At 38.6% G+C, this 22504-nt stretch overlaps 1 protein-coding gene across 3 annotated transcripts in view; it reads right to left on the bottom strand.

Moving 5' to 3' along the window:
• LOC116310711 (alpha-1,6-mannosylglycoprotein 6-beta-N-acetylglucosaminyltransferase B-like) overlaps nucleotides 1-22263 on the bottom strand; it is a 118312-nt gene extending 96049 nt beyond the window's left edge. The window contains exons 1-2 of one of the 3 annotated variants that reach the window (XM_039613049.1): nucleotides 21657-22230; nucleotides 17110-17222 (exon numbers count right to left, since the gene is read on the bottom strand). In XM_039613049.1, the coding sequence (XP_039468983.1) occupies nucleotides 17110-17222; nucleotides 21657-21724 (181 nt within the window). In that variant the 5' untranslated portion in view covers nucleotides 21725-22230. Of the gene's footprint in view, nucleotides 1-17109; nucleotides 17223-21656 lie in introns of all 3 variants that reach the window. The other 2 variants (XM_039613051.1, XM_039613050.1) reach the window with 2 other exon arrangements.
• Between the last annotated feature and the right edge of the window lie 241 nt (nucleotides 22264-22504).

Raw genomic sequence — 22504 nt, 5'->3', positions numbered from 1 at the left:
TTACTTAAAACACTGTATTGTACTCTTCAGATAGTGATACAAAGATGACATGCACTTTAGGGAGACTCAAAATGTTTGTCAGTTTGTGTTGTACTGACAAACATTACTGGCCATTTAAAGGACTGAGTGTGACGAGTTGCCCCATTGTAGAAAGACATGCACACTATATTCACATCCAAGTAAAGGCACAAAATATGAATCACAACACCATGCATGTAAAAAACACATTAAATCACACTAACATGGCTAATAAATGATTTATTACTTCTACTGTGCTGGAATGACGTTCTTTTGAAATATTGATGACAGTGACTAGACAATGCTAGGTGTGTTTTTTGTGTTTAAATATGAAGAACAATAAATAAGTGTGTGTATGGTACATTTAATATGATTACGTATACTATACAAGCGACAACTTGTCTAGCATGCTGGAATCCGATAAATTTCTCATTAAAGACCAGAGCTTCATCCGTAATGTGCAAACACGAGCTGCTGGAGAGCTGAACAATCTCCAGTTTATGGTAACGGGACACAGAAATGTGAGAACACTGGCCCTATAGACTTATAGTCAAGCAGAGTTAATACTGCCTCCAGAGACAATAACTAACTATAACCACAAGATGGCAATATTTTAAATGCTAGATGCAAACAGGCAAGAAGCTTTATGACAGAGAACTGTTTGCAACGAAGAGAGATCCTAATCAGGTTTTAACTGATGTGTATTTTTAGACTTCGATGGACACATACTGCTTTCGTTGCTTTCCGTGATGGAACAACACTGATGTCTAGTAATGCCAATAAAATCACTTTTAACTTGAACTGTGACAAAAAGCACAAAAATAAAAAGTTAGAGCAAGACCATTTCATGTTTTGTTTTACTTTATTTTTGATACACTGGTGGCTTTTAAATTAGTCAAAGTAAGCCTTAGCCTTTTGAAATGTACTACCCCAAGTCTGAAAAAGCTCGAACCAGACAGAGGCAGACAAAGTTACCTTAAAATAACAAGAACCCTTAGGTGACTGTTGGGACTGTATAAATCAAACTGAATTGAACTGTTCTCTCTGTTTTTTGTTTTTTTTAAAAAAAAGAGTGTTGGCAAATTTAAGTCCATTTTAGCATCATTTACATAAAACAATATAATAACTTTGTTTATTTTGTGAAACTAGAAAAACTATAAACCTTTATCACTTAAAAAAGTGGTTGGACAAAAACTACTGTCAATGTATTAGCGTCAAAAAGAGACTACTTATTCTTTTCACACCCAGGCCGTGTCCAACAAATGATAATGTGTTTACACACAGTACTGCTTTATCTCTGATAATGTCCTGTCACTGACAGCAGTGACATTGATTGATCCAAAGGATACTATGTATTGATCTGCTCAGTTGTAGACAGTGGACATTTAGCTCCAGTACAGGCCGTGGCACACTAAATATATGGGCATGAGGAATCCCATGATAGCTGGACATCTCAGTTTAATATTAAAATCATCTAACAAGACAGCAGAAAAATGTACTTTGTGAGAATACTACATAACAGTAATTACAATGTAACAGGAACCTTTCTTCTGTATGAACAAGGTAGTTAGAGGGAGTCATGTATAAATTAAAGGGAAAAAAAAACTACAGACAACATGAACAAGGGGTTGGTTACACTTAAATGGATCAATACTTTACAGTGGCAAAACAAGTCCAAGGGATTAAAGAGAAAGATGAACTAACTGCTCTACATCTGGGTGCATTTAAATGTAAATGCAAAAAACATGTAATTGCTGTGAACATTTATTCTAGATCTGAATGTAACATGGATTTTATTTGCACAAAGCTGTGCTGTGGGGCTGGAGGCAATTTTCTGCATTGATTTGTTAAACTGTCTGAGCTCAGCTGCTATGAAAGCTTGTGGGTATAGTTTGCTGTGTGTGAGCCAGAGAAAGAGAGCAGTGAGTTGGTGCTTATAGATATGCTATGTCCTTTATATATGTTGAAGTTTAAAATCATACAAAATTTGCATATTCCCAGATTTCCAACCCACCAGATGCTCGCACACATTTCACTCTTAGTAAACTCATAGCCTCGTTATGGGCACAAACACTTAAATAAATGAGAGTGATCATTCAGAATGGATTAATTCAACCTGATCTTCCAAGGCAAATAAAAACATTTCAATTTGGACAAAGATACCCACATGCATGCTCCCATACAAATCCAATTCATTGCACAATTAGACATAATCTACACACACTGTACAGCAGGGGTAAAAATAGTATCGTCTGGTCAGCATCTTCCATGTTGCACAAGAAGAGATCAAGAGCCAAATTTTCTCCCCGTGTAATCATCCATGCATTTGCAGTGGACAATTCTGCACGGGACGTTCCACTTAAAACTTCTCATTTGCATGCTATGTGAACTAATAACTGTCTGGATAGTCTGTTTATATCTATGCACACTCTCCGAGGAGTAGGTGTGCCATTTTCTTCCATAACTTTTTGCCAGGGCAGCTACATTAACAGAAGATTATAAGGCACAGATATGGCACTCAAAGAATACTAAATAGAAATGTGTGGGAAACACCACAATGTCAAAGATGTTGTATGTCCTGTCCGAAAAATCAACCCAACAGTGAAATACATAGTCAAGGTTTGTTCCTGCAGACAGGTTTAAACTATGCTGTAGATGGCAAACATGCTTTTTTACCATTTTCATAATCAATATAGCGTACTTTAAATTTATTGGCCTCATGACATAAATTAGTATGGTATTTTGTCTTATCTATTGGAATAAGAATCAGCAATCTGGATTAGGTAAATAAAGAAGTCAGGCTGATGTGAAGTAGCACCTGTGACAAAGAAAGCTTTTATTACCCTTGTCTTGTGGAAAAGAAAAAAAGAACAACTCGTTAAGCAGCTTTTATCAGGTTTAACTGATAACACATGGTGTTTTTATGTCCAGACTGACAAAATGCTATATCTAATTTGTCAATGCTGGAATTGCTGAAATTATTTCAAGCTAATTCTGTTGTGCTCCACGGTACACAAACAATAGGTGAGTTTCATCATAAGTGAAAACTCTATATGTAGCCTTTGATTCATTCTTTGCCTCTGCGACTGCAATTCTACTTGCGCTTGAAATAAAGCTTAAACATGTGCTTTCACTTGTAAATCCCAGGAAAGCAGCTGTACGCAGCCGCATCGATTGTAAGGTGAGCATTTCTGACAGAAAAAAATGGATGCACTTGTTCAAGCTGTTCTCATTCAAACGTGATGCATTTCTCAGCAGACAAATCTAGTGAATGTTACATGACATGAAACAAAGAATGAGAGATTTGGGAAAACCTTTTAGAAATTGCTTTTACTGTTGTGCTCTGACACATCTTTTATTTACTGAGAAAAGGATGGGGCCTATCATTCGAGCTGACAGGTAATGCCATTTAAACTTTTCCGGAGAGAGAAAGAGCCCAAGGCTTGGCAGTATAACACATGCGCCATCAGATCAGCTCAATAAGCTTCTAAACAGATGCTTGACTGGAAGGAAGCTGTCAGCAGAAAGCATGCATGTTTAGGTAAAACACTGAAGTGTTGTGTTTTACCATTAAGTGAATGGCAAACAATAACTGACATGTTTAACTTTATACAGTACGTCAAAAAACCTGCAGCATCATAATCAGGAGCACACGTTAGCATCTAAAAAACAGTACTTATGAAAAACAAATTTGCCAAAAATTCTAATACTCCATGTTATGTCTGACTTACATAAAATTTTGTTCTGTGGGTTTTCCTTGCAAATAACTTTTCACGCAGCCAGAAAATTGGGTAAGTTCAATTACTTATCTTTTAAAAATACAGTTAACAAGGTGCAACTTGAGTGTAAACCTTGAAAGAGAAGAATTAAACATCACATGTCTTTCTGTGGGCCTGAAAAGAAACAGGTGCACCTCTGCACAAAAAAGTTAACCTAACGAATGCCGATGTTGATGAAACAAAAATTAGGGATCTTTTTCTGAGTCTGTGTGCATGACAAGACTGGCGGCAAACGTCAGCAGCTTGGTGACATTATGTGACACAGTCCTGACAGATGTGTAATGCAACATCTAATAGCAACCCTGCTGGGGTCATTATTGCTGTCACATGATTATACACAGAAGAAAAGAGAAATGCAGAGAGCTTGTCTGCAATTTTAAATGACTGTATGATGAGTCAGTCAGGATTTATGTGTTTTTCTCTTTAGTATAAATGCATCTTATTTTAGCTTTCAGGCATATATTTATATATAAAAGCGTCCCTGTTCTTGCCTCCTCTTTTGGACTTTCACCAATGATTCACCATTTATTTTAGCACAGCTTTACAGCTCAGCTCAGACACAGTTAATCTGTCTCACTGCAGCAGACAGTGCCTGCACACACTGGCACAGCCATACAGGCGCACAAACACACACACATAAGGTGAGGTTGACCTGTTTGGTCTGTTATGAAATTCAGAGCGCCTATTCACTTTTCTCTCCTGGCTTTATCTTATACGATTAAATTAATAAAGTATATACAGGAGCAAAAATAAATACACAACAAATTTATTAAATACATCTCATACAAAGTGATATGGAGTGAATTAGTACGCACATGCACTGGAAACATAATTTATTCATTTACATTTAGAGCTAAGAAACAGATGGAAATTTATTTAAAGTGATGGGTTTGTCTATTGTGCTTTTTAACAACAACGATAAAACTACAATATGTCAGTTACACTTGGTCAGCTGTTTATTCATGTAATAATAAACAGCTGACCAAGTGAACAGTGAGTTATGTGGCAGCATATCAGTGCAAATAAGCATGTAGACATGATCAAGATGACCCACCCAAACCAAGTCAAAACCGAACATCGTGGGAAAGAAAAGTGATAAAAGTGATGTTGAATGTGGCATTGTTGTTTGTGCTGGATGGGCTGGTCTGAGTATTGAGTTGATCTACTAGGATTTTTCAGCACAACCATTTTTAGGGTTTGCAGAGAATAATCAAAAAAGAGAAAATAACCAGTGAGTGGCAGTTCTCTGGGTAAAATGCTTTGTTGATGCTGAAAGTCAGGGGAGAATATTCAGACTGCTTTGAGCTGATAGGAAAGCAACCATAACTGAAGGAAAAACACTCTTAACATCCAGCAGAAGAGCATCTTTAAATGTACAACATGTCAAACATGAAAGCAGCAGAAGAGCACACTGGATGCCACTCAATCCAATAATTAGGTAAAGCATCAGGTGGAAAGGGAACCTCACAACATGAATGAGTAACAATGATAAATGTGCAGCAATTAAATGATGGTATCATATCAATATGGACCAAAGTCTTTAAGCACCTTTATGAATCTACTGGATGCCACAAAGAATAAAGACTGTTCTGAAAACAAATGGTGGCTGAACCCAGTACTAGAAGGGTGTAACTAATAAAGAGGCTGATGAATGTTGAATGCTTCATGGGTCAGTGAAAGTGGTTTAAGAAACAAGCAACAAAACAAAATGAACATAAGCAAACCACAGTATACCTACTGTGTATGCTGAGTTTGAAATTACATTATGTAGAATTGAAAAAAGAATACTGTATTCTTACATTCCTGACAAACAATACATGCAGCAAACTATGTGCCAGCACAAATGACTAAAAACACAACAGGAGTTCAAGAAAGAAAAGGATAGATATACAAAGATGAAACAAAGCTGCACTGTGAATGCAGCAAATGATGCAAATCAAACAGGCATATGGCACACTGTAAAACAAACAAGCAGAGCCAAGCAGAGCCAAGCAGAGTTAACCGTTATTAGACCGACCTCTTTCATCTTTGGTTTTCTCCTCATCTGCCTATCTATACTGCATCTCTGCTGCCCTAAGAGATGTGTCACTTCTTCCTTCCAGCTATTCCTGAAATAGCACCAGTGCCCTCATAGGCGTTGAAATGCTACATAAGCAATGTATCCAACAAGGCACTTTAGCTACAGTACAGTATACGTGATTTACGGTGCCACGATTCTAAAATCAGAGTTGGCAACATAATTTATTTATGGCCGCTTATGCATGCATTTCTCGCAGTAGTTTAGTTTTGCTTTCCATCTAATTTCATCAGGACATTTTTATTTTTCTGTATTTTTGTAAATACAATTGTAGTATGGCATGTAAACCCATTTTAGAGCAAACTCTGGATGCATGGGCATAGCTTTGCAGAAAGGACAATATGATATATTTAGGGAGTTGGTTAAAGTTCTTATTTGGATGTATATTTGAGACATGTTGCATGTTATGCTGTCTGATATTATGGAAAAAAATATTCTTAGTAACTTACAGCTATGTTGCTCATACATTTGCAAAGCAAAACTTCTTATTTCCCATTTAACACAGTGTTTCAAGTGACAACTTGAATGTTATCACTTGATGATCTTGGCAGTACTACTGCATGTTTTAATTTGTCTACAAACAGCAAGAATGAAAAATCTCAGTCTTTCCCAACATTAAAGCCTTAACTTTATTTGTCACTGAATGCACGAGTCTAGAATAGTAATGATTGTTCATTCTATTACTGACATCTGCCGTTGCCCATATATTACCGTTTCCAGCATGTCGGGGAAATTGATTTCAGCATGTACAATGACAACAGAGGAGGCTGGGGGTACTGTACATGATGAAAATGTTGCAGGGCTTGTGTTCTGACTGGCTATGCATTCACAGTTTTTTCTAGCAGATTTCGAGAAGCTCTGCAAACAAAGATGTCAATTTTAATTCACTACCATTATTGAAAAGGCAGGCAAAGGAACATGCAGAAGTGAGCTGAAGAAACAAAAAAAGTGACATCTGGCTATTGTTCAGTCTCAGACTGGATGCTTAATATAGTCACGTCTGACGGTAAAATATGAGATGAGGTGAGAAAAGTGAAATGGAAAAAATGGGTGGCTTGAGGTAAGAGTAATCTCAAGTCATGCTTGGTATGCTTTCATAGCTTTATCAGCCAAGACCAGTAAAGACACCAGACAAACACAGCTGCCTTTTTGTCAACACAGACATAATACAATCAGCAGCTTTCCCAAACTGTCAGGCAACAGGGCCTGTTGCTTTGCACCATCGCTGTGTATCTGCAGAAAGAAAGCATGAGTACACTTGAGTATGACACTATCAGGACCTGGGGAAAATAACCAGCTTATGGCAGAGGAAATGATGAGCTAGCGGCCTGTAGACAAAGCTTGATGTATCCTGGGTAATTGAAGCAGCATATTGCTGCAGAGTAACCTTCCCTGGGACATAACCATAATATAATGTGCTTTGGAGAAATTTCTCATTTATAGCAGGGTAATAGCACTTAGATCAGAACAATGGCCCTCTTTACTTGGAAATTGGATAAGGGTTTTCATTAATATGTATTGGTGTTAGGAATGGGCTAAAAAAGAACTACCACTGTGAATGACCTGAAGTTTGTAGAAAGGGGAAACAAAGTTGGTAAGGACAGTTATGAATGCAGATGGTATTTATATTCTAAATAGGGTTACCTAATTACCAACGTACTGTACTTAAAGGTCGGACTGAAAAGATGTATTCGACTATTACTTTACATTAATATCTTGGCATATTTCCCATAAATATTGGGAAAAACAATTTTGCACTTCCAGCCTCTGTGGCACAGACTTAGGGAATAAACAACTTTTCTTAGCTTTTATAGATGATGGTTAAAAAATCACTTCAATGCTCAAGTACACCAAAATCTCCAATGGGTGTCATTAATTAGTTTTTAAGTTATAATTTATGTATTTGTATGCAGTCACTAATTTGTATACAAGAGATTAATTGATTTCAAACTTTTGATCCATATCCTTACTGCTGTACTAAATGAATTATTCCCATGGAGAAATTCAGAACGTGTTACTAATACTATGCTAACAAAGTAAGTATTTAAACTAAGTGCTTGAGAATATGCATTCCCTTACTTATCAATCCAATGCACAGGAAGTGACCTGAGCTAAGATCTTACTTAGTTGTACCTATCCTAGTTGGACAGAGCCTTTCAGTCTGTTGTACCAAGGCTGTGGAACAGTCGACCACCACAATTACGTACGGTTGACTCTGTGGATTCTTTTAAAAAGCAGTAAAAAACTTTGCTGTTCAAACAAGCCTTTCGTTGATCTACGTATTTTATATTCTTCACATTATTTAACTTACATTTAACCTTTTACATTGTGTCTAATGTCTATTGATTGTACTTTTTATTTTAATCTTTGTGTACAGCGCTTTGTGACTGCCTGTCTGTGAAAAGCGCTTAATAAACTTACTTACCTTTGTAACTGTGTATACTGGCATTGATATAAATAAATGATGAGTTTGAATTTAATGGACAAACGCAATGGTAAAGGGAAAGTTGTCTATTTTTGGACTTTAGGGTAGCGCGTTACAATAATGTCACACTATTAAGCATTATTAATAGTTAGTAACATAGTGCCTAATTCATCATTTATATAACATTACTCCTTCTTAGTATGCCATTTATAAACACAAATATATCATTATGACTGTGATTATGATTATTATTACTAGCAGTGACGTAGTAGCAGTGATAGCAGTACATGGTGTAACAGTAACAGATGAATAAATGTATCTGTATGACAAATGACAAACTAAGGAGGACGAATGATATATAAATGACGAATTAAGCACTTACTAATCCTTAAAAGTCTAACATTATTTTAAAGTGCTACTACAATTAACATATTATTATTTATATTATATTATCATTATTATTATCATCATCATTATTATTATTATTACCTTAAACATTTATTCACTTCCAGGTCATTTTATTTTTTAGGACTTTGTACCAACATGGATGGTGTTACCGAGACAGATTCACAAACCCTAAACCCACGCACTCACACAGTCCATTCAAACACCACAGGCTACGTGTGCACTGATAAAGTGTACTCCCCAAGTGACTCCTCTGCTGCACCTAGCACCAGCGACATGCGAAAGATTGTCATGCCAGATTTGTTCGACATGAAGCGATGAGAAGGAAACATAACTGCAGGGAGTGTATGATAGAGATGAACATCCAGTGTGGGAAAAAAAATACATGAAGGGGGGGTGGGGGGGGATATGTTTAACCGGTACCTGCTATACTGCATGCTGATTTACTGAAATATGTGTATACATTAATTAATACACTTCATAATCATCAAAGTGTATATGCATGCATGTTGCAGTTGCTTTTACCAGGGTAAATTTGACACTACGATTCTTTTAGGGCACGAATAAAAATATTTTCTGAGCGTGTGTCACACTAGCATGAGTCCTTATAGCTGATGGCATGGAAACTTTGAGACGAACATCACAAAACTCAATTTAATGCGATTCAAGCAACCATTAGTCTCGGCCGCTGCTTGGGTCTAAGCACAGCATCATTTCCAAACAGAGCCTTCTGCTCTCGTCAATAACTGTTCTATTCCATACAGCCTATAATTTCTGGTATTTGACTGATAACAGTTTCAAACAGGCAGATGGTAAAGGCACAAAATGTAAAACCAAGGCAGAAAATCTACCGTTATATTATCTGTTCCATTAGGGTCTCATCTAAACAGTGTGGAAACATTGTATCCAAAAACATACTCAGGGTAAAGAGACTGTCATGGGTCCTTGTTGTAATAATCTGTATGAACAAACTCCACAGGGAGGGACTATGATAAAGCTAAATGTTCCCCGTGTCTAGTTATTGCAACTAAGCATGTGTTTACGTACCCTTTTCACCCTGTTTTTCCTTCTCGTTCTCTTTGGTGAGCAATGTAACCTTGAAAGATTGAATTCTTTTGCCATATCAGAGACTCAAGCACGTGCAGTATCTATTCTTCTGACACCTCCCTCATCCTCCGCATTTTCACTATTGAGCCCCTACCTCTCCATCTCCAGCTCGCAGCTCTTGATGAGTCATTGAGGAGAGATGGGGATTTGAGCGAAAACCCTGTACTCTGAAAATCCAGTGGAAGCCGATAATCCACAGAAGCTAGAGGTGGCAACGAAATGCAGCTAATACCCAAACAATAGCTATCAGCGTAGCTCCCACTAAGGTGACAAAGCCTTACACAAATTTGTCTGTTATTGTGTATAAACAGCAAACTGAAATCTCTGTAAAAATGACTATGCCACAGTGTGATATGAAATCCTATAAATTTGATTTATATAAAGAAAAGCCCCTTGTATACTTCTGATGGAATGTAGTCATCACATCATGGATGACTATTAAAATTAGATGACAGCACCTGACTCAGACATCCCAAACACTGAAAGAAAAGAGGCTTATACACAATGACAGTTAAAGTGGAATATATGAATACTGAGGCAAAAGAAACGACTTAACAATTGCTATGAGCTCTGAAGGACATTCGTTTTTTCTACATTCTAGTCTTTTTTAGCACACACTGTCACCTGGGTGTGAAGTTCTCATCATGACCTTTGAAAGAAACAAACCTCCTGCCCTCGATGAAGTAAAGTAATTATTTTCAGACATGTGTATGTGTGTGTTTGACCTAGGAATGTCTGCAGAACTGATACTTACAATGCCAACAAAAATTCTGAAAACAAAGCGGTAATCATTTTCATTTATTACCATAGACACCCTATCAACCAAGACTGCAATTTTTCCAGAACTGACAGAAGCCACATTCACCTACAAGCTGAAGCTAAACATGCCAGGAAAAAAAACAACCTACATGTAGAAGAGGATGACTATTGTATCTGCAGTAAGACTTCTGGAAGGACTTTGCTCTGTTATCCTGGAATACCTGTTACAAACCTGGCAATACCATTGATCAACAATATTGAGACAGACTAACTATTTTCTAAATCTTTTGCTTTTAACATACTGTTTTTCCTGGTAACAACACCTGTAACCAGCCTCTGTTGACCCTGTTCCTTCTGTGTACCAGTATACCATATACTGGAAAAATTAATAAAGACACCACCACAGAAAAACAGGACTTGCAGCAATGTTATTAAATCAGCTACGTTCCAAAGGCTAAAACGTTTGCAACTGCTAATGTTATATAAAGACTTAAAGCTAACATAATGGAAGTAACGCTACATGTAATAGTTAGTAGGCAACTCAGCAACCATCCTGATATTTCAATCTGTGTCCTGTTGCCATGTCAACAAAATATCATTTTAAATAATCTGCCACCACTGTCTTTGTGACTTGTTAGTAAAGAAACGTATGCTGAAGATGAATTGATACATTTTTTTATAAAATAATAAAAAAGAAAATCAATTATTATTATTACTATTATTATTAATATTATTATTGCCATTGTTGTAATCATTATTTAAGATATTAGATCAAGTATTTTGCTTTTGTGTATTTAAAAACATAATAAGGTATAACTTTATTTAAACTTTATTTAAACTAAGGGTCATCACCAAAACCTTTTCTTCTCCAATGACTATTCCTGACACAGGACAGAAGAGGTCATTAAGACGTTCACAAATTAACCACTTTAAAGTTTAAAAAAAAAAATTCCTTTACATTTCATTTTGCTTCTGAAATACTTCTGAAACCCACATTTTTTAAAGAACTCTTTTCAAAGTCACTAAGGTTTGGATTTTTTTTAAAAATGAAACATTTTGATGGTTCAGTCTTTTAAGGGTGATGAAAGGTTTCTTTTCATTTATCGCAGAGTGGAAGTGACTGACTGACTATTCATGTTTTGACAAATGTGAAAAAAGTTTTTGATTGTTTGAGTGCCTTTTGCACAGGTGAGGCGGTGTTATGAAAAATGCCTTAACTGTTTTGAGAAGTTCATAAAGAGTGGTGAGAGTGACTTTTCTGCTGCGAGAATTGAGCCAATCGATTGAGGAAAAATTATAAAGACAACTAAAACATACTTTATTTTGTGGCCAGTTTCTCCCTCTCCCTCTCTCTCTCTAAAAATTTAAACCTATAACTTGTATCTCAGCTGTATTATTGTCAAGCTGTAAAACTGCTTTATTATTATCGAGTACTAAAGTAAAAATAGAAAAGCATCTGAATAAAAAACAAAGCTAATTATGTTTCTATGGGCTACTGCTGCTGATTATAGTTCTACATTATAGCAATTAAGCTAATGATAGCATTTGCTTCACAGACTGAAAGGACAAACTGCCTAAACCTTCGGTTTTGGAACGCTCAATTCAAAGCTTTTAAAAGCAATATTATGCTAATCGTAAAATTTTACGTTTCTATTCCAAAAATAATTCTCCTCCTTAACTGTGTGCAGTGGCCACTTTAACATTAATATGGAGGAAAAAACAAGAAGCACAGAAGCATTTGGCCTAAGAATATCCTGTTCTGTGATCTCACAGGACTAGCATTCATTCATTCTACAGCTAAATTAATTTTCTATGGAGAGATGTCATTTTAGGTGACAACTCAATCATCTGTTGACAGTTTACTGGGGATTTGTGCTTCGGTTGGGAGATCTGTGCCGTAGTTGCATCGTAACCACAAATTTCTTTGAAACCTTACTCCATAATCTGACATGCGTCTCCCTAGAAATGTAACTACAGGTCGACACAGCTATTGTGATGGGAGTGCTTAGTACAGTCGATTCCTCCTGCGCATTGCAGCTACTTTGTTGTCACAGTTTCGGAATTTGTCATTGAGAGAATGACAATCATTGTCTCAGTATAAGGAATAATAATCATAGCATCAATATAAGGAGCAAATTCCTGGAGGAAGATTGGCAAAATCGGAATGTATGTGAGGAAATGTACAAAGAAGTGGAAAAGTTTGAGGGACAAATACACAATAATTAACACCTAATGCACCAGCACAACCATGAACCCAGGCAACGCCATCAGGCTCTACAGGTATCTTTGTAGCCTTTACAAAGATTCCCTGCAGAAGTCTACACCAAGCTTTATAAGAGCATTTTTGACTGTTTGTTAAGACATGAATGGAAGGAAGAATGGATAGATAGATTTTTTTCTGTAGCATCTATATTGTTTCCAACTAGAAAACACACGAATAAGAGAAAGAACGTAACTAAAGTTATTCCAAAATCATTTGGTCACATTGCAGGTTGTCACATGTACGAACTGGGAGAAGAGTGCAACTGTGTGTGTGTGTGTGTGTGTGTGTGTGTGTGTGTGTGTGTGTGTGTGTGTGTGTGTGTGTGTGTGTGTGTGTGTGTGTGTGTGTGTGTGTGTGTGTGTGTGTGTGTGTGTGTGTGTGTGTGTGTGTGTAAATGTGTCTACTGCTCCGCAGGTGGTGAGTAGAGGCTTAATGAAAGGGCCAGTTGTTTTAAGGGGGTTGATTTCACAGAGAGCAGATGGATTGGGCTCTCAGTCTCTCTGGTTTCAATTTTGTCCCACACTGCTACTGTCGCCCCATTTAACAGCCAATTTCCTGCCGGCTCATCACAAACACACACGCACACACAAATACACAGAAAGCGGGAAATCAGCAAAAACAGTGTGAGGTAGCAGACCACAGAGACACACAAAAAGGCAGAAGTGAAGGTGAAACAGTAAGGCATACACACAAACAAATGTTGCTGGGCGAAGTGGATAACAGAGATAGGGACATTTTTTGTGCATAGACAAACAAAAAGACATTTAAAGTACATAGTGGGTACAAACAAATACATTTAACCATGCCATAAAACACAGACGATGTTAACTGCTATGGGTAAGTGCAGCTGGACACCAAGTTTTTAATGAGCTTGGTCCAGATGTCTTTGCAGGCTGCAGTGCATGAGCGGTTGAGTAATCAAGTACATTTTGTTAAGAAACACTGACACAAACGCATTAATCCTAATTTATCACACAAACAAAGTAATCTCAATTTATCACAAGCACAGTAATCCCAAATGACCCCTTTCCCTCTGTCCCATTATCTCTCTCACACACTGTGCTCCTGAGCTTTAATACGCTTCAGTATCTCTGCATTCATTTAAACTCACTATTTTCTGTTTTCATTTTCACTGCTTCATCTTTCTCTCTGACAGACCGCACACTCACACACACCAACACCTGAGTGATTCACACTTACAGGAACACTCTTGCTTCGTCTTTAACTTGCTCTCACACCCACGCAAACTGACACACGGCAAGCTTTGACTACTGCACAGCATACACACATGCTACACACATGTCCTCAGAACACAGCGTTTCTTATTTTAACTCTAGCAGTAGTGGGAAGTAGCTGGCCTCCAGAAAATGAACTCTGACTTTCTATCTTCACACCTTGGACAGCAGGAGATTACAATGGCACTCTCTTTTTCTGCCTTGCCAGTGGTGGTCAACCTACACTCCTGTTCATGTGGTATTGCTGGCAGGCTTATTTATTTAAGACATTTCATTGTTGAGTTATGGCTTTGCTGGACAAAAGCTTGGTGTCTACGGAGTGTAAGTGAAGCAGCCAAAGTGCTGTGTGGAGTCAAATTTAAGGATTTAACTCATAACAGTAATAATGATAATAGCTTAGATTTATAAAGCGCATTTCAAGAAATCCAAGGTTACTTTAGACCAAAAAATACTTTTAAAAATAGTCAAAAGCCAAAGGCTTTAGTGAGTAGGTGACATTTCGAATGCTTTTTGAGTGTGTTGCAGAACTCAGGGAGGAACATGTTGCAGAGAGTGGGAGCAACAGTTCTGGAGGGTCTGTCCCAAAGGACCACAGCCTGGTGTGAGGGAATGGAGAGAAGGCCTTTAATATGGGAACACAGAGTCTGAGAAGGGGTTTAGGGAAACAGAAGATCCAATAGATTTTGTGGAGCATGGACACAAAGGGATTTGTAGGTGATGAGAATGATTTTACAGACAATATGAGACTTGACTGTGAGCCAATGATTTAGTTTGGATGAAAACTCTGGCACCTTGGTTCTGAACATGCTACAGACTTTGGGAGTAAAGGCCAAAGTCTGGAGATGTTTTTCAGGTGGTCGATGGTGGATTGAGAGACAGATTTAATATATGATGAGAATGACGTCCAGGTTCCAAACATCTGGAGATGGCGAGATGAAGAATACATCCACATTGAAAATGGTAAATGGCCTGTATTTGTATAGCGCTTTACTTAGTCCCTAAGGACCCCAAAGCGCTTTACAGTACATTCAGTCATTCACACACTGGTGATGGCAAGCTACATTGTAGCCACAGCTGCCCTGGGGCGCACTGACAGAGGCGAGGCTGCCAGACATTGGCGCCACCGGGCCCTCTGACCACCACCAGTAGGCAACGGGTGAAGTGTCTTGCCCAAGGACACAACGCCCGAGACTGTCCAAGCCGGGGCTCAAACTGGCAACCTTCCGATTACAAGACGAACTGCCAACTCTTGAGCCACAATCGCCCCGAAACATTAAGGCAAAGATCAGCCACTTTCAGGACGATGGCTTAGAAACTACAACTGACAGGTCAATTTTATTGTTGGTCAACTTGAGAAAGTTGGTTGACATTCAAATTTTGATGTTTCCCAGAACATGATAAGGATCAGAGGAAGGTGCTGACTGAAGTGTTTAATGCTGAGATTTAACTGTGTATCATCAGCATAGTAGTGGAACCTCAGTTCAAAATAATGGATGGTGGCGGTAAATGATGAAAAGAAGAGGTCACAGCACAGATTCTTGGGAGACGTTGCCTGAATGTACCCAAGGAGGAACATGAGTCACTCCAGGTGACATGATCTGTCCTGTCAGCAAGATATGACTGAAATCAGGAGAGCGCAGTGAGGTGAACATAGTTGGACAGAGTCAAGCAGGATGGAATAAGAGACTGCCAAAAGCTGCTGAGAAGTCCAAGAGAATGAGGATGCTGATGTGAGTCTGCAGCAATGAGGATGTCATTTGTAATCTTGATGAGAGCAGTCTCAGTGCTGTGGTATGCTCTGATGCCAGATTCCAAGGGTTCAAAGAGTTTGTGGAGTTGGGAAGCGGTTTCTCTTTCCAGGATTTTACTCATGAACAGAAGGTTTGACTTTGGTTATCAGGGTTCAAGCAAGGTTTTTTAACAATGGAGCAAACAGCAGCTATTTGAGAGCTGAGGGTACCAGGGTAATCTCTAAAGACTTGTTGTTGATATCTTGGCCAAGGTTTCTGGCATAGTGTCCAGGAGACAGGTGGAGTCCTTAGCTCTACAAACCAGCTCAGTAACATGAAAAACATCCAGTGGAGAGAAGGATGAAAGACAGCAGTGAGGCATTAATGAAGTAGGCAGAAAGACATGCTGAGCATGGGATGAGAGTAGAAGTGAGGTGTTGTGTGGGGCATTAGCTGCTGGTCTGGTGTCCAGGAACTTGGAACAGATGACAGGGTGGTGTGGTCGTCCCTCAGAGGGGTAAAATAACCAGTTTTGATGAAGAAGTATTAATGCAGGCGTGGCACTGATGAAGATGTTTTTTTATTTTTCATCTGAGTTAATTCTCTATATTTTGCTGGTTTGATATTCTTAATCTAAACAACAAAACAAACAGTAAAGTAGAAATGATGGTCCTGTCAACGGCACAAACCAGTCTTTTCAGACACTCTCACTCTTTACACATATAGTTCCAGATTTAACAGATTCAGAGAGTCATTTGTCCTGCTGTTGTTTTTCAACCCTCTCCCTTATAGTTTGTGTGCATTTAAATACAGTGTTGGGTTTTACCATATGCATGTGTGCAAATATGGATCCATGTAAATACTGTATTGGAATATAACCTGTTAAGCAAAATGCCCCATGGAGACATTAAAATGTTGCTAATTCTAATCTATTGTTTTTGCCACTGTACATATTATCTATGTGTTTTAATGGGATTAAGATTCATTTCAAGTGTACTATTGTGTGTAAAGGTGTGGAGACACCAAGAGTTTTTTTCTGATTTTTGAAGTAAAGATCTTAATCCAACCACTGCAGCTTTTGATGAATTCTGAGTGTTTAAACTAAAAAAGCAGCGGCTTTCCCACTAAAGGTCACACTGGTGTAATGTTTCACAATTTCACTGGTTGTGTAGTGGTATTTGAATTTCACCTCATGATTTCTACGCAGTATACCAATTTTAAAACATGAAACATTTTAATTCAAAGGAAGAGCTTTTACACATATACACTTGCAAGCGAGCTCTCTTTGTCACACACAAAACATGTCAGTACCTTCTGTGCGGATGGTGAAGGGGGAGTCCCCCAGTCTCTTTGCTGAGAACTGCCCCCCCAGAGAGGTCATTAGAAAACACAGGCTGAAGAAGCCTATTCCAACCACGAATATCCTGCAGCACAGTGGGAGGAGAGGGGGAAGGGATAAAAGGGGAGTTAAGACAGGAAAAACAGATTTATCAGGATGGGCAGGTGAATTGATATTGTGGGAAAGTAGTTGGAATATTATAACAATAATATAATAATAGAAAGAGAAATAAGAGAGGGAGATGTTGTAGAAAGAGAAATTTTCCACACAATGGAAAAGTGATGAAAAGTGTCAAGCATGAAAAGAAAAAGTAGGAATGCACGTAGATGAAAATGCCAACAATTACAGAGGACACGTTTTAGCGGAATAAAATGATCGACAGCAAGAAAAGAAAGAGGGAGGGGAAAATAGAAAGATGAGAGGATGGGAGAAAATGTGGAGAAGAGAGAAGAGACATGAAGAGACTCAAAAAAAGCAGGAAGAAATTCCAGAAGGCAGAGCGCAAACAGAGCAGTGATCGCACATAGACGAGAAGACTCTCGAAGCCAAAGGGCACTTGAAACAAACTAGTGTTGTGACATTGCTGCTTGGCACACATCTAGAACAACTGCCAAAATAATGTGTCGCTAAGTGCCGGCAAAAAAACAAAAAAAAAAGCAAGTGATTATTAATGCAATGTGAAAGGTGTGCACAGGGAAAGAGGGCAAAAAGGCACCAAGAAGAAAGAATGGAGCCAAAAGCATTAGGTTGCTAAAAACGGGTAAGAAAGTGTAATGCTAACTAAAGTATTTGAAACGAAAAGTGGCATCAGCCAGCCCTCTGTCCTAAAGAGTTGACAGTGGCACTTAAACTACTGGTTATATTGGTCTTATTTTGATCTAAACGACATTTTAGCTTCATGGCATAAACTGAATTTTTACTCTATTTTTTTTTTTTAATGTCACCATAAAACAGTGGGGAAAAAGAAAATGAGGCTCTGTGTCGGTTCTCCCTTGTTAGACGACCATGAGAGAATCCAGTCGCTGGCTTAAAAGAGTTTAAAAATCAGGTCTTTGGTGTCTGTATAAATCTTGTCCTAGTTAAGTTGCTCTCTTCAGTCTATATGGATCAGAGGTTATCTCATTATGCTGAGAGTCTTTGGGGGAAGAAGGGAGGAAAGGCCGTCCAGTCAGCCTCTGTGCCTAACAAGTCAAGACCTACTTTTAAAATGTTTGTTTCTCCACTGATAACCTCCAGAAATGGAAACCCCGCCCCCGCCCTCCCCCCCAAAAAACAGGGTTAAGTGACAATAAACTGCAGCAAAATAAACAGCAGTTATTTCAGCAACTTAAGCCATATTTCTAAATCATGTACATTTTGGGGGGTAAATTCTTTGTAGATTAAAAAATTCACCAGATTAACCAAGTTAGATTAAAGGCAAGTAAAACAATTTATACCCATCTTAAACAGCATGATTTTGCAATATTACCATGGCAACTCACACAAATCAAATTTTTGGCCAATCTTGCACAAGTAACGTGAAGTGCTACAAGTTGAACACATGAACCTTAAGAAAACAAAAATATGAATAATTCATATTTGCTTTTCCTCCAGAGCCAGGCATGAGTTGTTTACATGCATGCCTGGCCCACTATAAAATCTGACAGCACTTCCTGAAATGGTAAACAGCTCCTGTCACACCAGTTTCTGAATGAAACCTCTTAATATTGAGGAAACAAATTGCTATCAACACTGAGGAAGAACGACCACTTAAAAGAACATTTGCTGAGCTGATCTAATCAAAAGGGATAGAGATGATGTCGAATAATTTGTTAAGTGTACAGCTTGGCGGTTTGGCAAGCCACTGGAGCGACTCTGACTTCAAGATGGAGCCAATGTGTCCTGTCCTGAGTCATAGAAAATGCGATCAGGTATAATCCCCAAAGCCAACAAGATGGGACTTCTTTGAGACTAAACTTTTTTTCTTCCTTCTTGAACACAAGAACACACTAAAACGGAAAAAGACACTATAATTATAGCTTGAGTTTAATGTGTCGCACCAAATGCAAGCTGCTATACAGCTGAATTCAATTATTTACAGTGCAGGACACAGTAATTTGTGAACAAGTACATTTTGATATGAGCCTTCCCAATCCTCCTTCTCAGCGTTATTTTCTGGCGCCAAAAGCAGGTTATTCAACAACACTTTGAAGTGATTATCACCGTGCCCATCAAGATTACAGCGAGTTGCTTGAATAAATAAAGTGTCAGCATGTTAACAGACTTTTTGTGTGTGCAGAATTTCTTTATTGATTTACAGAACATAATCACAGTTGCTATTTCAAAGTCTCAGTATCTAACCATTGCTGCACGCTCTCATTTACTGTGCGTTGTCATTTAGCTGTTTGTCTCTCCCAGGAAACTGCAAAATTAAGAAATACTAAACCCCCCCACCCCCCATCTGTTCCACGCATATTATGGAATGTATTAGAACAGCTTGATCACTGTCAGAGGAACAGACTGCAACACTTCAGTATTCAATGTGACTTTAAACCCATACAGTCATTATGATCAAGAGATTATTTGACATCGCTGTGAGGCCGTGATCCGAAGATACTTACACCTGCATGGATTATGCACTTACTCTACAACCATCTGCAAGGAAAACCAGCGAGGAAAGCAGAAAAGTCAACCTGATCTGGTACAGGCCTTTACTGAAGATGGCCTGTTATTTGGAAATCATTGTTTTTGACAGTGCTTTGTATTATTGTGATAAAAAAAAGGGGGGCAGGTGGGGCAGTGACAGCTCTGAAAAGATAAAGGGGTTACTCAGAGAAGAAAAAACATATTTTTACAGCTAAACTTAAAGTTTTTGTTTTAAATCCACTTTATCTTTTCTTTTCATTGATCCTAGATGCAGGAATATTTTGTGTGTGCGAGTGTGCGGAGGATGGGGTAAAGGCAGCGATGTTTATAAGAAACAGGCTAATGGAAAGGGAAAAAGAGATTTTCAGCTCATGTGGGAGTGCAGAGGCTGGTCTAATGCTGTCCTAGGGCAAACGTTTCCTCTCTTATCATTTAGCCGTTTTTCCGAAGTGGCGTTAGGTGGGTGATATGAGAGGATTATGCCCCGGTCCTGCCTGACGAGTCTTTAATTAACAGGCTTAAAGTGAATGTTCTGCTCCTTATAATTGGATCAGAGGGAGAGATGTGCTATCAGTTAACTGGCTTCCTCACAAATATACTTATCAGATTTTTCCTCTAGGTAGATGATTTTGAAGGGAGAGAATTTCTACCAGGCATGGTAGGGAGTAGGTGTTAGTTGTGGTGTTTTCCAAGAAACTTTTCCTGGCACCTAAATGAGCCTAAATTCTCATAATGATTCTTATTTTGTGGAGTTATACACAGAAATGTAACCATGTAAAATTTCACGGCAGGTTATGTTTCCACACATATAATTTTGGCACTTTTTTTTGGCTTGAGCATGCGGGTATCACTTAAGGTTAATGTACCCCTGAAGAACGATTGTGGTTCTTCAGGGATCTGTGCATTGAGCCTGGCCAGGGAACCTTCATCTCACCAACCTGCTTTTTTTTTTTTCTTTTTTTTTATTCAATTAAGGGAAAAACATAATGGAATACAAGGTCTAAAATCTGGCATCATTTCAAATGTGATACTACACAAATCTGCAACAAGCGCTCATTGTCTGTGCTGTCGAGGTTAGTGTGGCTTTATCACAAAGCTGCTTAGCTGGATGTGTTTCTGAGTTAATGCTTGATCTACCGAGTAGATGGCAGGTGAAGTAATTCCATGCAACATGAGTGTAACCATCACCCCATCCCCCCATCCTACTACCCCCCTTTTTCCCCCTTTTTTTGTTCAAAGATTGCACAGCTTTGCTACCTTAGCCTACTACATACATTTAACACTTTCAGCAATGGAAACTGGGTAAAAGGAAAACTGTAGTGCCAGGGGAGGGGGGGAAATCCTTGAGAGACAGATTAATTTAAGGATTTAAAATCTGCCACTATCAGAGAAATTTTAATAGGAAGGGCTCAGTTCAGCTCACTTAAGTATAAACTATTTTATTCATATGTAAGGAATCCTCTCCAATGCAATAGAGCCACACAGGTATAGATCAGCGAACTACGCAATATGAAACTACAGCAAGTTAGAGCACAGTTTGCAAATAGTGCAGACTTAGAGCGGCTCTATCAACATTTACAGGCGCGTATTGCGTCTCTATCCATATGGATTTAGGTGGAATTGATAGGAGGAACATCTGGTGTGTGGGTGTTTTGATGAGTGACAACACATGTATGCACTCCTTCGCTGCCCTCCATGTGCACATTGCCGAATTACTGTATTTTTCAGGGATTTGCAACTCTGTGCAGCCAGAAGTTGAGTCAGTCAGAAAAAAGAAAACAAAAAACAAAACAAGCAAAAAAATACAACTGCATGCTAAACATAAAGGCAGTGAGGGGTGAATGCACACGATGCTGGAGGCTATAAGAAAACTGTGTCAGCTCTTTGTTCTCACCTGAACGGTTTGAACGTTACTAGACATCTTCTGACCATTATTTTAGCGTCGGTGCTGCCAGCAATCATTTTCCAAAACCAGCGAGTCCTGACATCGTTGTTAACCTCCCGACCTGGAACTTGAGGTGACCGACCATTTTTAAGTGCGTCCCATACAGCAGTCCACAGCGTCAGTCAACACGCCTTTTCTACAGATAGAAAAATAAACCGCGGAGCTTCTTCACCTATCCAGAAGAAGAAGTCTAAAGTTTCATTCAGCGAGCTTCTTTATCCGGGAGTGAAACTGTCATTAAAGCATTATATTCCGTCTCCAGGCGAACACGGTGAAGGAGGAGGAGAAGTCGCCGCGGGTTGCGCTGAAGCTCTTGAGTCCTTCACGAAAAAAAAAAAACGCACAAAAAAATGGCGTTGTGACAAAACATGTGAGGGAAGATGTTTGTTTGTCAGTCGGAATATCCGCTCGCTCTCTTGGTTTAAAAAGAGGAGAGACAGCTTCGTAGACGATTGAACTTCACAGCGCACCCAGCGCTGTGTGGCCAACCAGCCAGCCGGTCTTACCGTTCAGTTCTCACGAGGCGAGTTGGCTCAGGTGAAGTGCTGAACGTCCGGCTAATCTTTTCAAAATAATAGCCCCGTCGACGAGCAACCGTTTTAAACAGTGGGAACAAACACTAAAAGAAGAAGAAGGAAAAATCCAAGCAATTACTTACAATCACAGTACTTCACAAACAGATACTAATGTTGCCTAATTGTGATAGAAAGAAACACAAAGAAAGTATTAACTAGAAATGTAAATATAAGTAAATATAGAAGAAAAGAATTTATTTGCCAGACTTTGGTTAGATTTCG

The sequence above is a fragment of the Oreochromis aureus genome, linkage group 6 (assembly GCF_013358895.1).
Source record: "Oreochromis aureus strain Israel breed Guangdong linkage group 6, ZZ_aureus, whole genome shotgun sequence".
Taxonomy (NCBI): domain Eukaryota; kingdom Metazoa; phylum Chordata; class Actinopteri; order Cichliformes; family Cichlidae; genus Oreochromis; species Oreochromis aureus.
The sequence above is the reverse complement of the archived record's forward strand: the minus strand, read 5'-3'. Positions and strand labels throughout refer to the sequence as shown.